Here is a 15,330-nt window from a genome sequence, read left to right as displayed (position 1 = left end):
GCGGAGTAATCGGCGTTTACCATCTTGAAACTAACTTCACTAACTTTAATGTATGCGTGATCTGATCTCCAAATGATGCCCCGCCTCTTCCGTGGCTACTTTCACACAGACAAATGCAAGACTCATCCCCATTCATTCATTCATTCATTCGTTCATTCATTCATTCATTCATTCATTCATTTAGCCTAGTGTTAATTCACACACACACACACACACACATACATTTTCGATCTATCATTCAGAATAGTATGTCTGTATGCTTTGTGTGTGGAGGCGTGCGGGTGTGTGTATTTGTGTGCAATATTTTATTAGTGTATATGTGCAATCTTAGTCTTTTATGTATGCGCGTGAGAAAGAAAAATTGTATGCGTGTGTAATATTTTAATAGTGAAAATGCGCAACTTTAAAATTTTGTGTGTGTATGAGTCTTTACTAGTGTGTGAGTCAAAACATAGTTTTTGTCCTAAACAGCCCCTCATAGTTTATACCCTAACAAGGTTATGGTATAAAAATGAAGCCTGTTTTTAACATGTCTTTTTGCGCAAAGAGGTTTCTGTTCCTCAAAACACTGAGAACATGACATATGAAGAAAGGTGACTTTAAGTAAATAAAAGTTCAGCATAGGTGCCTTGTCACTTAAAAGAAAAAAGTCTATTTCCTAAATGCCAGAACAGGGAAAAAGAAATTTGGGTAACACTTTATTTGACGGGGTGTGATGAAGATGAAAGAGTTTTGATGAATGTTTACGACCGTTGTCATGAAGTTTCATTCGGTAAATAGCGACACTTTTAACAGTCAGATGCATTCTAATATGTCTGTAATCAATCGTACATCACGAGAGATCAGGCTGAAAATGACCTGTAATCATCTGACCATCTTGGTTGTTTTTCATTTTTCTTATGCAGCAGAAATTCAGTAAAGTTGAGTAATGATCTCACTGCCAAGGGCCTTGAATACAGAATATGTTCCAGATAAAATTAGAGTAAGATGCTCTAATAGATAGAGCCACAACCACCTGTCAAACAGGGCACACTCCACAGACATGTTTGAAAAACAAGCATGATCTGAATAAAAATCAAAAATCCCTCCTGCAGTAGGTAGTAGGGACACAGACAATTGATTTACTTTAATCAATGCAGGCTGGCCAAAACAACAATGGGCTTGTACACATAAAATAATAACAGTAAGGAAGCCCAGCAGATATGGCAGCAAACCACTCATAATTTCATCCTCGGTCTAGACTTGTAATTTTTTTGTGCCTGTGTTTCTTATAGGATGTACAGGCTTGTACAGTGGACATGTGGATGACCTCAGACAGCTCCAACCATCCTGACAATAAGACCAAGAACAGATACAACAACATCTTGGCCTGTGAGTCCAAATCAGTTCAGTACTAACTGGTTCTACAGACCTCAGACAGAACATCCATCCATCCATCCATCCATCGTCTGTTCACCCTTGTCCCTAATGGGGTCGGGAGGGTTGCTGGTGCCCATCTCCAGCTACGTTCCAGGCGGGAGGCGGGGTACGCCCTGGACAGGTCGCCAGCCTGTCGCAGGGCAACACAAAGACATACAGGACAAACAACCATTCACACACACACACACACCTAGGGAGAATTTAGATAGACCAATTAACCTAACAGTCATGTTTTTGGACTGTGGGAGGAAGCCGGAGTACCCGGAGAGAACCCACGCATGCACAGGGAGAACATGCAAACTCCATGCAGAAAGACCCCGGGCGGGAATCGAACCCAGGACCTTCTTGCTGCAAGGCAACAGTGCTACCAACTGCGCCACTGTGCAGCCCTCAGACAGAACAAATGTGGTAAAAACATATGCGTGCGTGTGTGTTTGGGGGGGGGGGGGGCATCTGTGGGGGTGTGCACGCATGTACTGTGTATATGTTTTTCTCCTGGATCCTCATCACAGTGTATTTTTTCCATCCTTACTGTTTTATACCTGCTTATATTGTCAGAGTTCACCCAGTCAGGTTTCCAGGTCATCACAGAGTAACACAGTAAGGAATGTCATAAACAATCACACTCTTATCAAAGGGATACTTAGAGAGTCCAATAAACCAAACATCATGTAGCTGAACTGTGGGAGGAAGCTGAAGTACTCAAGAGCACTCACATATTCAATGGGAAAACTTACAAACTGGCATAATATCCCAACTGGGATTTGGATTTTAGACCTTCTGCTGGATGACAATAATGCTGACAACTGCTTCAGTGTGCAGTCTACGGTTTTATTTATTTTAAGGCAGAGTTTGGGGTTTATTTCATCTGCTCAGTGAGATCCTTTCTGTTGTAGTCAAAGCAGTGGCAAAATCCACCTTTTTTAATTTGAGAACCATTGTCTCCTTAGCAACACTGTGTTGATATGGTCGTGATGCTATGGGGTGCAATTGAGGAGCGAGGCAGGGTATTCGTGCCAATGGCTTGGTAGCCATCCCCTTGCATTGCCACTGGACTTTAGCAAAGTGGAGGTGCGTTCTCTGCAGTAACAAATCACACTTCTCCATCTGGCAATCTGATGGACGAGTCTGGGTTTGGTGGTTGCCAGGACAACCACCACAGTACAATGTACTGCATTGTCTTGCAGTCAGACAATGCAGTACTTGTCTGACTGCATTGTACCAAGTGTAAAGTTTGGTGGAGGGGGGATTATGGTGTGGGGTTGTTATTCAGGCCCCTTAGTTCCAGTGAAAGTTCAGCATACCAAGACATTTTGAACAATTCCATGCTCCCAACTTTGTGGGAACAGTTTGGAGCTGGCCCCTTCCTCTTACAACATGACTGTGCACCAGAGCATAAAGCAAAGTCCATAAAGACATGGATGGAGAGTCTGGTGTGGATGAACTTGACTGGCCTGCAAAGAGTCCTGACCTCAACCTGATGGAACATCTTTGGGGTGAATTAGAACAGAGACTGAGAGCCAGGCCTTCTCGTACAACATCAGTATGTGACCTCATTATGCGCTTCTGGTAGAATGGTAAAGATCCCCATCAACACTCCTAAACCTTGTGGACAACCTTCACAGAAGAGTAGAAGCTGATCTAGCAGCAAAGGGTGGACCAACGTCATATTGAACTCTGTGGATCAGGAAGGGGATGTCACTTAAACTACTTTTAGTGTTGGTTCCTATTCCGTTTCATGTGTCCTGTCTACTTTGATGCTTGATTTAATAAAGTGAATCAACCAATACCATCTTAAGGAATACATTTGCATTTCAGCATATTTGAAATACCAAGACAGGAAATGGAAGGAAAAACATTGCTGAATATCATCCTACATGTTTCATGCCTAACAGCAAAGTGCTCCAGTGCACACTGAAAGTTGTGGTGTGATGATGTCAATAATACTAAATAATCTTTGAAATGCAAAGTTGGGAATTCGTGGTTCCCGAATCAGACACCACAATCTCCCCATCCTTGAGATCTTAGTTTTAGACACTTCTGCCATCATCTGTTGGGGCAGCAGCATCAGAACCAAGGACCTAAAAAGGCTCAACAGCCTGATAAAGTGGGCTGGTTCTGTTCTGGGGACGACTGTGGAACCTTTGGAGATGATTATGCAAAGGATCAAGAAAATTATGGACAACCCTGACCATTCTCTTCATGAGACTGTCTTGGAAAGGCAGAGCACCTTCAGTCAGAAGCTTCTTCATACTAAGTGCAGTACAGACTGCTGCAGGAGATCTTTATTGCCAACAGCCATCTCCATGTTCAATGACTTTTTGAAGAATGTAAATTAATGAGTTACGACATTTAATTTACCTTTGGGATTAATAAAGAATTTTTGAATTTGACAAAGACAAGGAGACAGCCCTGATGGACTTTAACCCGCCTTGGAGGCAAGTTGACTTTGAGGGAAGAATGCATTCATAGCTGTCGCTTTGGGCATAAAAGATCAAACAGCCCTTTAAAGCAACCCTGGTATCCCAGGTTCTCTATAAAATGCTTAAGCACAGTTATTGGTCACAAAACAATAGACTGGACAGCCAAATTCTCATAACCGCTTCACCAGTTGTGATTCATTGTTCCATGGCCAAATAGCTTGCCTTTATTAGATGTTCAGCAACTGGTGAGTGACTCCTTTTCAATGCAACAGAGCAAGCTTTCACACTGAGAATTGTGATCACTAAATAGTCAGAGCACAATTTACGGGTCACTTTCTTAAAGCTCCTTTTTTTCGGTGTGAACCCAGTCCTCCATATAGCACCACAGAGGCATCTCAACCACAGTAGTCCCACAGTGCCCATAGTCTTCAAGTTCCTGGGGCAAATTTTGTCCATTCCTGGAAACCTGCAACTAGGGAGGTTTTTAATTAGCCCAGCAACCTCTGACCTGGTAATGGACTTCCCTCATCTGAGTGCTCAGATTCTTCTTCGTCTTTGAATGGATCAAAGGAAACCTCCAAGTCCTCCTTTCCTCACTAGGCAATATCCTCAACTCTCTGGTCTGTAGAAGTATGCTTAAAGAACAGAAAGCTTTATGATTTATTTTTCATATTTATCTGATCCAGTTTTGTTTTCTTCTTTACTCTTCAGATGACCACAGCCGGGTTCAGCTTTCCCCACGAGCCAGCAAAGATGGAAAACCCACCGATTATATTAATGCCAACTATGTGGATGTAAGAAGTTGTTGGTTTCATTTATAGGAAAATTGATTCTTTAAGTCAATTTGTCTAATACAAGGAGAACACAGTTTAAATGTGTTAGACAAATTAATTGTATTTAAATCAAACAAAGTTCTGTTCTGGAACGCTGTCATTCATACATGGTGAAACTGCATTTAGCAGTAAACGTTTTTAAATCTTTTTCCGTCGTGGGTCTGGTATTCCAGTAAAGTATCTGTTTGGCCAGACTTTGGAAACTTTACATCAAGATCAAGAAGAGCATTTTAAAATGAAGGATCCCAAGGCATGCTGGTGGATGTTCAATCATGGGACCTTCATGTTTCTCCCCTTCTCTCCCTGCCTTCTTTCTTGTTTGATTACTGAGAATAAATAACTAGTACTGCAAAAAGTATTCAAAAATACACAAACCAACATTATGCTGGTAGCAGCATAATGTTTCTTACAATGCTCAAGAAACATGCTCTGTCAGGAACCAAGTGAGACCAAACAAGCCCCAAATGCTGCTAAAGACAAAATGAATCCTCCAGGCCTTTACATGAAGCCTGACACACTTTATAGCTTCATTCTAAATCATTGTGAACATGAATCCCAAGGTGGAAAAAGTGTTGCTGTTCCAACATCTTTCAAAATGTGTTTGCAGGAATGTGACTGAAATTATTTTTATCATAAAAGATGAAGTATTTGGTTTGTGTTTCCTGCATGGCAAGACATTTTGCATGTGAAAATGATTGAGAATCTAAGTGAATATTTTCCACACACCCTGTTGTAGTCGTTCTTGTTAATCTGAGTGAGAGAATTCTGCCACTTTTACAGGCTGAATAGTAATTACCAGTAAGTGTATGACGCACAATGACAGTAAATGTGGGTAAGTTTTTTTTTTTTTCCATGCTGAAGCAGGTGCTTTGTGTTCTGTAGGGGTATAAGAGGCCACGGTCATACATTGCTGCTCAGGGTCCTCTGAGGTCCAGTATTGAAGACTTCTGGAGGATGATCTGGGAGCAGAACGTTCACATCATTGTCATGATCACCAACCTGGTAGAAAACGGACGGGTGAGTAGATGGCTTTGGTCCCACTGGAAGAAATTTAACAAATCTTCGTCATACCAAAAATAAGGCTAAATCGAACCTGAGACACAAATCAGCATTTTTAATCACTTATGTTTTATGCAGCTCCTCTGTTTTTGTGTGCCCTCAGAGAAAATGTGATCAGTACTGGCCGGCAGAAGAGCAGGAGGAATACGGGCCGTACCTTGTGACTGTAAAGAGTACCAGAGTTCTGGCTTACTACACACACAGAACATTCCGTGTGAGGGATACCATCACTAAAAAGGTCAGATGATAGAACTAACTTTCAATTATAAATGTTCATCTAAATATATATAAGTGACTAAAATAAATATCTGTGTGAAATGACAAATTTCAAGTTACTTCAAGGTTTAGCTTTAAACTCTGCATGTGTTTGATTATTGCCCTCCAAATACTGTGAATGCACTAGTATTAATTTAGATATAATTTTCAGTGTGCTTATGTGTTCTGAATGTTAAAAACAAAAGAACAAAATGCTAACTTCTTTAGCATGAAGTCCACTCAGGTCACAGTGTGTGATAAAAATGTGAGATAAGTCCTGAGAACTGAACTGTGCCTGAATTGAATTGGATTCAGTTCAATTCAGTTTATTTCTACAGCACCAACTCACAACATTACGTTCAGTTCATTGTTCAAATTAGCTCGAATAATGAAAACGTTCTGTCTAAGGAAATCCAGCAGAGCATTGAGTCATTGGCTTGCAGCATTCACTCCTCCTGGACGTAGCGACAATCGTTTGAGTTGTCATTGACTTTACGTCAATCCTTCATTCTAGTGAGCATTCCTGTAGTGATAGTGAAGAGGAAAAACTCCCCTGTAGCAAGAAGAAACCTCCAGCAGAAGCAGAACCTGACTCAGAACCAGGAGCCAGGTGATAAAGATGAGCTCATTGCCTAGATTCATTTATTTGTTTCTCTCATTGCTCACTGACATTCCAGAAGCTCAAATTTTAAAGTTGAAAAAACAAACATCCAGATTCAATGGGAAGGAAGCAAAACTTAGAGAGAAATTCAAAACCCTCCAGCTAACCATCCCCAGATTTTTTATCTAGGATTCTTTGTTAAAATGTGATTATAGTGGAGGATGAATATCAGCTTAGTGTGATGATAAAGGTGTGCAAAAAATCATCAGGGGGAACTTGCAGCACAGCGGCACTGAATCAGAATTTATGGACTAATCTGATGGAAAAATGACACATTCTCCCTTTCTTTTGTTTTAATAAATACGTAAATAAACTGTAAAGAAAAAGGAGAAAAAGTTTTGTTCAAATTAAAGGCAGTGCAATGTCACTCACTAACCACATCAATCAGTCGTTATGGGTGGAAATTATTTTGCTACGTGATAACTAATCTACAACTAAGTTTAACATGGTATAGAAGACCAACAAAACCAAATCATCATGCTGCTGAATATTTGAAATATATTAACTGTATCCACATGCTTGCAGTGAGGTTGTTTATTCTGTGAGCCAAGCAGGTGGCTCTCTTAGATTTAAAGAGCATGGAAGCAAATGTTAAAAAGCATTCCTCTACAAGAACTGACTAAAATGGTTGTCACAGACATTCTTCAGAAGAGCAGTGTGCTTGAAAGAAAAAAACACGAATGAGTAAAGAGTTTATTGGAGAAAATGACAAACATATAACGGACAGAAAATGATGGGCTGCTCAGCTAGAATTCTGGTAAATTGAATTCAGTATTTGCAGAGCATCATTCACGATAAATGTGAATGATAAAATAAAGAGTTCCAGTTTATTTACTGAAACTGAATGCACAGCCAGTTCAGTTCATTTATATGGACAGATTTAAAGTCAGTTACATACATTCCAATACATTCTAGCTCTCTAGAAGTACACGGAATAGAATGCAATTGCAAATGAACAGTGCTGAGACAGACTTCTTCACAAAAGCCAGCAAAAAGCAATATGCCAAGATATTTCAGTTTCCAAGATGCATTTTGTTGAAAATATTTTAAATATGCTGTACACAAAAAACACTAAACAAAGATATTTGATAATTTTTGCTTAATGAGTGAAAGAAGGAATGTTTTGTTGTTTCAATGCAATTTGCATTTGCAAGTTTAATTTCCAGAGGAAACAACAAAGATTAGACATCAAAAAGCAAACATTTCTTGTTGAAAAACTGAACATTTCATGCAATTGTCCTAATGTTTTACAACTTAAGGTGCCAGAAGTTTTCTATCGTTGAAAGAATATTGTTATTTTTGAAGTTAATGAGTTTATCCTGCACCTTCCTCCTGCAGAGCTCAAAGAAGGGGTGGAGCAACGAGCGAACAGTGGAACAGTTCCAGTTCACCCAGTGGCCTGATATGGGTGTCCCAGAGTTGTCTCTGCCGCTTCTCAGCTTCATTCGCAAGTCATCCAGAGCCAACACAGACAACATGGGCCCAGTGGTGGTGCACTGCAGGTCACATGAAGCTTCACTGTCATCTTCACCTGAGCTGATACTGGAAGTGTCTCTGACTGCTTGTTTTGCTGTGCAGTGCTGGGGTTGGCCGGACAGGCACGTACATTGTCCTGGACAGCATGCTGAAACAGATATCACACGAAGGAACCATTGACATTCCTGGCTTCTTGAAGCACATCCGGACACAAAGAAACTTCCTGGTTCAGACTGAGGTCAGAGTTCAACTTGCTACTTAAACACATGCAGCATTTCATTCTGATAATGCAACAGAGACGAGTAGGGTAAAGTATGTGTCTCCTCTGTGCAGAAATAAAGCATTTTTTTCTCGCTACATTTTTTTATATCGCCCAATTTCACAACACATCATCCAAAAGTAATTTCAGTATGAAACAACTAAAATTATTTACTTGCACAGATTTTTTTTGCACTTGTCTCCATTCAGTACAATAAAAGCAGCAAGGTTGTCTGTTAGGTTTGCCTTAAAAAATACATAAGAAGAGGTTTTATTACAAACTGTAGCAATATACTGTTCCTCCTTCTACAGGAACAGTATATTTTTATCCATGATGCTTTGGTGGAGGCCATCTTATGTGGGGACACTGAAGTACTGGCAGCCCACCTTCACAATTATGTGGGTGAGCTGCTGACTCCAGGACCATCTGGGAGGACTCGCCTGGACAAACAGTTTAAGGTGAGCTGACACACTCATGCAAAATTAATGGAGATTAGGGTGATGGTAGAAGGCCTTCCAACCACAAAGACTTGGGGGTCATCATCAAAGATAAATCATCAAAATACCAGAGAAAACATGCAAAAAGCTGCTCAGCAGTTATAAGACGGGTTTGATAGATTTTGATTTAAAAAATTACATTTTTTAAATCATTACTGATGACAATCATCAGTAATGTTTCTCTCTCTCTATATATATATATATACTGTATATACTGTACATATACAGTATAGTATATTTTAAAGGTTTTATTGGCTCTAGTGGCCTTTATTTGATAGTGAATTGACAGTAAAGAGGGCAATGAGAGAAGGAAGAAGACCTGCAGCAAAGGTCACCAGGCCGGGAATCGAACTTACAACAGCCACATTGAGGACTGTTGTAAGCTGGGGTTAAATTATAACCCCAGCGCCACCACAGCACCCCAGTCATGAGATATATATTTTTATATGTCATTTTAAATATAATGTAAAAAAGCAGAAATCGTTTTTGGAAAATGTATACTTAATTGTAAACCTAAATCTGTTCAAGTAAGCAATTAATCAAGTTTATTTGTACAGCCCATGGGTCAGGTATGAACGCTGGTTAGAATAGACAAACTACTGTAAATGTGCTCAGATCCATGTGTCCTCATACTTCCATACACCCATTTCTTCTGTGCAAATGTACTCTTGTGGATTTAAATATGCCATATTTTGATAAATAAAAATCTGCACAAGTCTTTGTATATCAGGCTCCATTTTTTGACTACCATTAGTTAGGACAGCAGAACCTAAAGGTTAGCTCTTTTCTGTTCTCCACAGCTGGTGTGTCACAGTGAAGTGAAGCAGAGTGATTTCTCCAGCGCTCTGCAGGACAGCAACTCCAGCAAGAACAGGGACTGCTCTGTGATACCTGGTGAGACTGCCTCATGGTAACACCATGAACTGCTGGAACGCCACATCAGTCTCAGTCACACATTTAAATCTTTCCACTTCAGCTCCTGTTTACATGATCCACAAAGTACTTAACCTGATCTCTTCTCTCTTGTAGCTGAGAGGTCACGAGTGTGTCTATCTATAACAGCTGGAGAGACGACCGACTACATCAATGCCTCATTCATCACTGTAAGACCAGCAAATCTCCGTTGTAACTAAATCTTAGCCAGAATCATAGGAGAGGATGAAGGTGTGTTTCATGAGGGTTCCCATAGGATGTGAATCTCTCTTTTCATTAACACACAGGCAAAGGAGCCTGTTAACAGCTTCATTACTTTTATATAAAAGTCAGCCTTCAATGTTTCAGCATCAGTGCTTCAGAGGTTTATTTGTTCTGTGATGCCATTGAGGGATCAAATGGTATTCCAGTCATTTCTTCAACTAGTTGGAGCTTTAATCGCCTGTACAAAGGTATGGCTTTGTTTTGCAGGGCTACAGACTAAACAGAGAGTTCATCATTACCCAGAATCCCTTGCCTGGCACCATAAAGGACTTTTGGAGAATGATATGGGATCACAATATCCAGGTCATCATCTCACTGCCTGGGGTAAGCAAAAACGATTCATTTCAAATGATATTCTCCAAATGGGAAATGATGGTCCAGGAACACTGAAAGCTTTCAGCTGTGGGCAAAACACTTCCCTCCATTTTATTAGAAAAATAATTTTTGGTACTATTTCATTGTCATATTTGACACATTATTCTATAACCCTCCATTTATTTCAACTGAGTCTGAGACTTCTTGGATCAGGCAGCACATTTCCAGCCTGTTATTGTCCAGCTTCATGTTCTCAGCTAGTCAGAGTGACACCTGCTGGGGTCTTTTGCTGCTGCAGCCCACCTGCTTCAAGGCTTCATTTTCTGTACATTAAGAGTTCATTCACAGTGTCCTGCATCCATTGGTTGGAATCAGCTCCAGTTGTCTTTATATCTTCTTAAACCAGCTCTGACCTCAAGAGGACATTTCTTTCCACACAGCTGCCACTCCCGTGATATTTTCTCTTTTTCAGATGAACAAGTACTGACAACCAGAACCTGCTGGGTCAAAGTGGCTTAGATCCCACTTTGTCCTCATTCTGATGCTCACTTTGAACTTAACCAATCTTCACCTCAGTGTTACTGGGTCCCTGTTTGGTTGGTTCACTACTTATTGCCAACAACTGAACAGCTGTTCCTAGCTGTGAGGGTACATGACAATAATTGATCTCTTACTTTTTGTTATCTGATAATGTACGGTCATTTTCATGCAAAGAACTGTTAATGATTGGTCCCATCTCCAGGAGAGCCACACCCCCCTCCTCTGCTCTGGGATTCTTCCTGGAGCAAAGCTCAGCTATCAGTTAGCGTTAGCCTTCCCATGTCTCTCTGTCAACAGACTACAGAGGAGGCGGAGCTCTCTGCCCTGCTTCCTAGCAATGAGCCATCCATCAGCTTCAACATGTTCACTGTGACCCAAAAGAGTGAGGCCCACATCTGTCTGTCCAATGAGGACATGCTGGTGGTCCGGGAATACGCCCTGTCTGCTGCAAAGGTTAGCCTAGCTTCTTTTGCACCATGACATTCTTAATAATAGCAGATAGTGCGTGTTGCAAACATGTGTCATATAAGCCACTAAAACATTAGTGGCTTCTTAATTTCACTTGAACACATAAATAAACTATTGTACTGATCTTACAACACAAAAGTATCACTGAAGCTGTTCTTACAACTCAGAAAGATTTTGTGTGCAGAAGGCATCTGGTTGGCATGTCAACTCTTCTCATCTGGACAGGATGACTTTGTTCTTGAGGTGAAGCATTTCCTCGCCCCCTGCTGGCCGAACCCTGACAGTCCCATCAGTAACACCTTTGAGCTCATCAGCCTGGTGAATGAAGAGAGGGCGAGCAGGGACTATCCCACCGTGGTCCATGATGAGTAAGACCCTCTCCAGCCCGTTAGCATACTTTTTGGGTCTTCTTTTTCCAAAAGGTTTTACATGAGATGAGTCCTGGTGTTTTTCTCCTGCAGTGTGGGCGGAGTCACGGCAGGAACATTCTGTGCTCTGTCGTCCCTAAAGCAGCAGCTGGAGGCTGAAGGTTCGGCTGATGTGTTCCAAGCAGCCAGGCTGACAAACCTCTTGAGACCAGGAGTCTTCAGTGATGTCGTGAGTCTCACAGCCAGTTTATTACAGATCTGTTTGTTACACTCTTCAGTTCAACATTTGAGTTATGGATAAATGCAGTTCAACTCATTTACAAACACATTTTAATCAATTTAGCTGGAATTTTGATGGTGATTATTGTTTACAGCAATAAAAATCACAAATTTTGTCTCTCAGAAAATTACAGTATTACACCAGACCAATAAAAAGGAATGTGTGCTTAATGAAAAGTATGTCCATGTACTGCACAGTGTCTTGGGCTCCTTTTGCATGAATTACTGCATGCAACAGAACAGTGGAAACCAGCCTGTGGTTCTGATGAGTTTGCTACTAGTTTATACTTCCTCCTGACCCATAGATTCTGCATTGGTTAAGGTCAGGTCAGTTTGTTGGTGTTACCGTGGCGATTGAAGCAGGCATTATCAGTATTGGCAGTGTGGACAGGTACCAAGTCCTGCTGGAAAATAAAATCATCAGCTCCATACAGCTGGTCAGGTGAAGGAAGCATTAAGTGCTCTAGAATTTCCTGGTAGATGGTTGCATTGACTGTGGACTTCAGAAACCCAGTGGACCAGAACCAGTGCATGACATGGCACCCAGAACATCAGTGGATTCTGTTCCTTGCCATTCTTCCTCCAGACTCTAGGATCTTGATGTCCAACTGCAATTCAAATGTTTTAACTGGAAAGGAACCATGGACCAGTGAGCACCTAGCTAGCTAGTTTCCTTCTTAGCCCTGGTGAGAAGCTTCTGATGTGGTCTTTGGTTCAAGTTGTCTGTCTCTACGGAAAAGGAATGTGACAATTCTAGCTCAAGTAGGGTGTGTTTGGTGGCTCTTGATGCTCTAGCATCAGTCAACACCTTCAAAGTTTAAACCAAACAGATTTGTTTTCAATTTAATTACATTTCAATGCAGTGTATTTGTAAAACACCAACAGATGTCCAATAATGTCAAAATAATGAGAAGTTCTGGACATGTTTTCCCAAAGAACTAAAGCAAAAAAGTAAATTCAAACCAGTCATACAAACAAATTCTAAGTCAAGTACAAACACTCCCATCTGATCCTGGTTATCAAGCAATGCATCAGGTTCAATTTATCATTCAGGTCAGTTTAATAGTTTCTATCTAAGGAAATCCAGCAGATTGCATTGAATTATTGACTTAGAGAATTCACTTCTCCTGGACAAATATGTAGCGACAGTGGAAAGAAAAAGTCCCCTTTAACAGGAAGAAACCTCCAGAGAACCAAAACCTGAACCAGAACCAGAACCAGAGCCTGGCTCAGTGACATCTGACGGTTGAAGAAGTCAAAATTTGCTACACAATTGTCTCAAGGCTGAAGTTATCGCTGCTGCGCACAGAACTCAACATTCCATGTCTAGAAGCTTGGATACAGCATTCTGAGTAGCTGGCTTCTTCAGCAATGCCTTTCTCAATTTAGTTCAATTTGATTGAGAAATGCCTTATTAACCCAACAGGAATATTAAATGTTAACTGATACCATATGGTTTTCTTCAAAGAAAGAAGCTTATTTTATAGAGAATTTCAGTCACTCTCCTTGACAACTGTCAAGCAGTCTGACCCATGGCATCAGACCATTCCTGTATTGGTCTGATGTAATATTACTGAAATTTTATAAGACATGTTTGATTTTCAGCTGCTGTAATCCAGAATCATCAATACTAACAGAAATAAACACCAGAAAGAAACATTTCGATGATATTCTGATTCACTAATGAAAATCTTTCAGTTTATCTGTATAACAGCCTAACTAATAAAGGCCACCTCACTGATATTACCATGTTTTTGAATCTCAGCTCAAAAAATAGTGAAAAATATTAAGTAATGCAAATGAATTCTGAAACTGTCAGACAGAAGCTGGATTATCCCAGAATAAAACAGCCAATCACGGCTCAGCAGTGTGCCACAGTGACACGGTCCAATGCAGGACGAATGCTCCCAGCTCTTCATTGGAGACGCTGAACAGCAGACGGATGGTCCAGAACAGAGCAAACTCATCCGGTCAAGAATCAGCTGTTCATTTACATGTCAAGATAAAGGGTCACTCGTTTGAAGACAGCTTTGTGGATATTTTGTACCAGGAAGACAGGTGGTTTGAGAGAGGACTGAAAGAAGCCAACTGCTAGGGCCTAGCCAGCAGCTAGATGAAGATGGGACTTGTTCTTAAAGTGAATGTGTTTTATCAGGTTTAAAATAAATGTAAATGCTCGAAAAACTAGAAAACTGCTTTATGATGGACTATCACATGAAATCAAAACTAAAATCCTGGAACATTTTTATCTGAAATGAGATGAAATGTGAAAAGCTGGCTAAACCTCGGATTGAGTCTGTTACTGTGAACCAAATAAGATCAAATTTAGCTCTGAGCTGATGCTACCTGGGTTTATCTTACATGTGTGTTAAGCGGAATAGTAGCAAGAGACTGAGTGGAGTGTGTTTTTGCAGGAGCACTACCAGTTCCTGTACAAAGCCATGCTGAGCATCATCGGGACACAGGAAGCAGAGAAAACCCTCCTATTCTCTGACAACAATGGAACCACCACTGACAGCCTTGAATCTCTTGTGTAAAAAGTCCTGATAGGATAAGTTGTACTTTATGTTCTTCAAGCATCAATAGAATCACTTTTGACAGACTTTATTCAGGCAGATTCTTAACAGCTTTGCTGAATTTGGACTCTTTCTGCTTTTATATTGTGTGCCTTTTGTATTCCTTTTGTTGTAGTTCATTACATTTTATACATTAACTGTCCAAGGTTTTAATGTACCATCCTGAAAATTTGTACTAAACTCTTTTTAAACACTGTATTTATTGGCACTGAGCCTAAAAAGGGAAGCTGCACCTTTTCACATCAAATGTTTTCCATGGCTCTGCCACTGGAGTCTATTCTGTGAATACCACTGCAACAGTAGCTACGGTGTGCTAAACAAGATAAGGATGTGGAATAATAAAACGATCGAATGTAAATAATATGGTAATCACTTTGATGGACCAAATTTCTATTTATACTTCTAGATTCTATATTTTTAGTGCAAATAAATGCTTTGATTCTGTTTAGCTAAAGGTGATTAATGATTTTATACTCAGTTTTGTAACAAACTAAATGTGTTGCATGTGATTACTGCCTATGTAGATCTTTAGTTGGATGTGAAACACTGCCAGAGTCTTACATTGGGGACTAAAGGGATAAAGTGAAAAAATTGCAAGCAAAAAAAAACCTGTTGGTTCTTTAAAGTGTTCCTATGTAAACTTGCAAGCTGCAATTACTGAAAGAAGATAGTTTCTATTAAAACTATTTGTGTGCGTGTGTGTTT

The 15,330-nt window shown here is 40.3% G+C and overlaps 1 protein-coding gene across 6 annotated transcripts in view; it reads left to right on the top strand.

The window, feature by feature from the left end:
* The window catches only part of ptprz1a (protein tyrosine phosphatase receptor type Z1a), an 84,355-nt gene extending 69,036 nt beyond the window's left edge, over positions 1 to 15,319 (top strand). For 5 of the 6 annotated variants that reach the window (XM_028004117.1, XM_028004124.1, XM_028004142.1 and 2 more), the window contains 14 exons: positions 1,275 to 1,371; positions 4,554 to 4,636; positions 5,558 to 5,692; positions 5,838 to 5,972; positions 7,989 to 8,152; positions 8,229 to 8,364; positions 8,697 to 8,843; positions 9,683 to 9,776; positions 9,912 to 9,985; positions 10,287 to 10,403; positions 11,232 to 11,387; positions 11,628 to 11,770; positions 11,864 to 11,999; positions 14,464 to 15,319. In XM_028004117.1, the coding sequence (XP_027859918.1) occupies positions 1,275 to 1,371; positions 4,554 to 4,636; positions 5,558 to 5,692; positions 5,838 to 5,972; positions 7,989 to 8,152; positions 8,229 to 8,364; positions 8,697 to 8,843; positions 9,683 to 9,776; positions 9,912 to 9,985; positions 10,287 to 10,403; positions 11,232 to 11,387; positions 11,628 to 11,770; positions 11,864 to 11,999; positions 14,464 to 14,586 (1,740 nt within the window). In that variant the 3' untranslated portion in view covers positions 14,587 to 15,319. Of the gene's footprint in view, positions 1 to 1,274; positions 1,372 to 4,553; positions 4,637 to 5,557; positions 5,693 to 5,837; positions 5,973 to 7,988; positions 8,153 to 8,228; positions 8,365 to 8,696; positions 8,844 to 9,682; positions 9,777 to 9,911; positions 9,986 to 10,286; positions 10,404 to 11,231; positions 11,388 to 11,586; positions 11,771 to 11,863; positions 12,000 to 14,463 lie in introns of those variants that run through there. The other variant, XR_003593764.1, reaches the window with a different exon arrangement.
* Positions 15,320 to 15,330: the final 11 nt, after the last annotated feature.

This window comes from Xiphophorus couchianus, chromosome 2 (assembly GCF_001444195.1).
Source record: "Xiphophorus couchianus chromosome 2, X_couchianus-1.0, whole genome shotgun sequence".
Classification (NCBI taxonomy): Eukaryota; Metazoa; Chordata; class Actinopteri; order Cyprinodontiformes; family Poeciliidae; genus Xiphophorus; species Xiphophorus couchianus.
The sequence above is the reverse complement of the archived record's forward strand: the minus strand, read 5'-3'. Positions and strand labels throughout refer to the sequence as shown.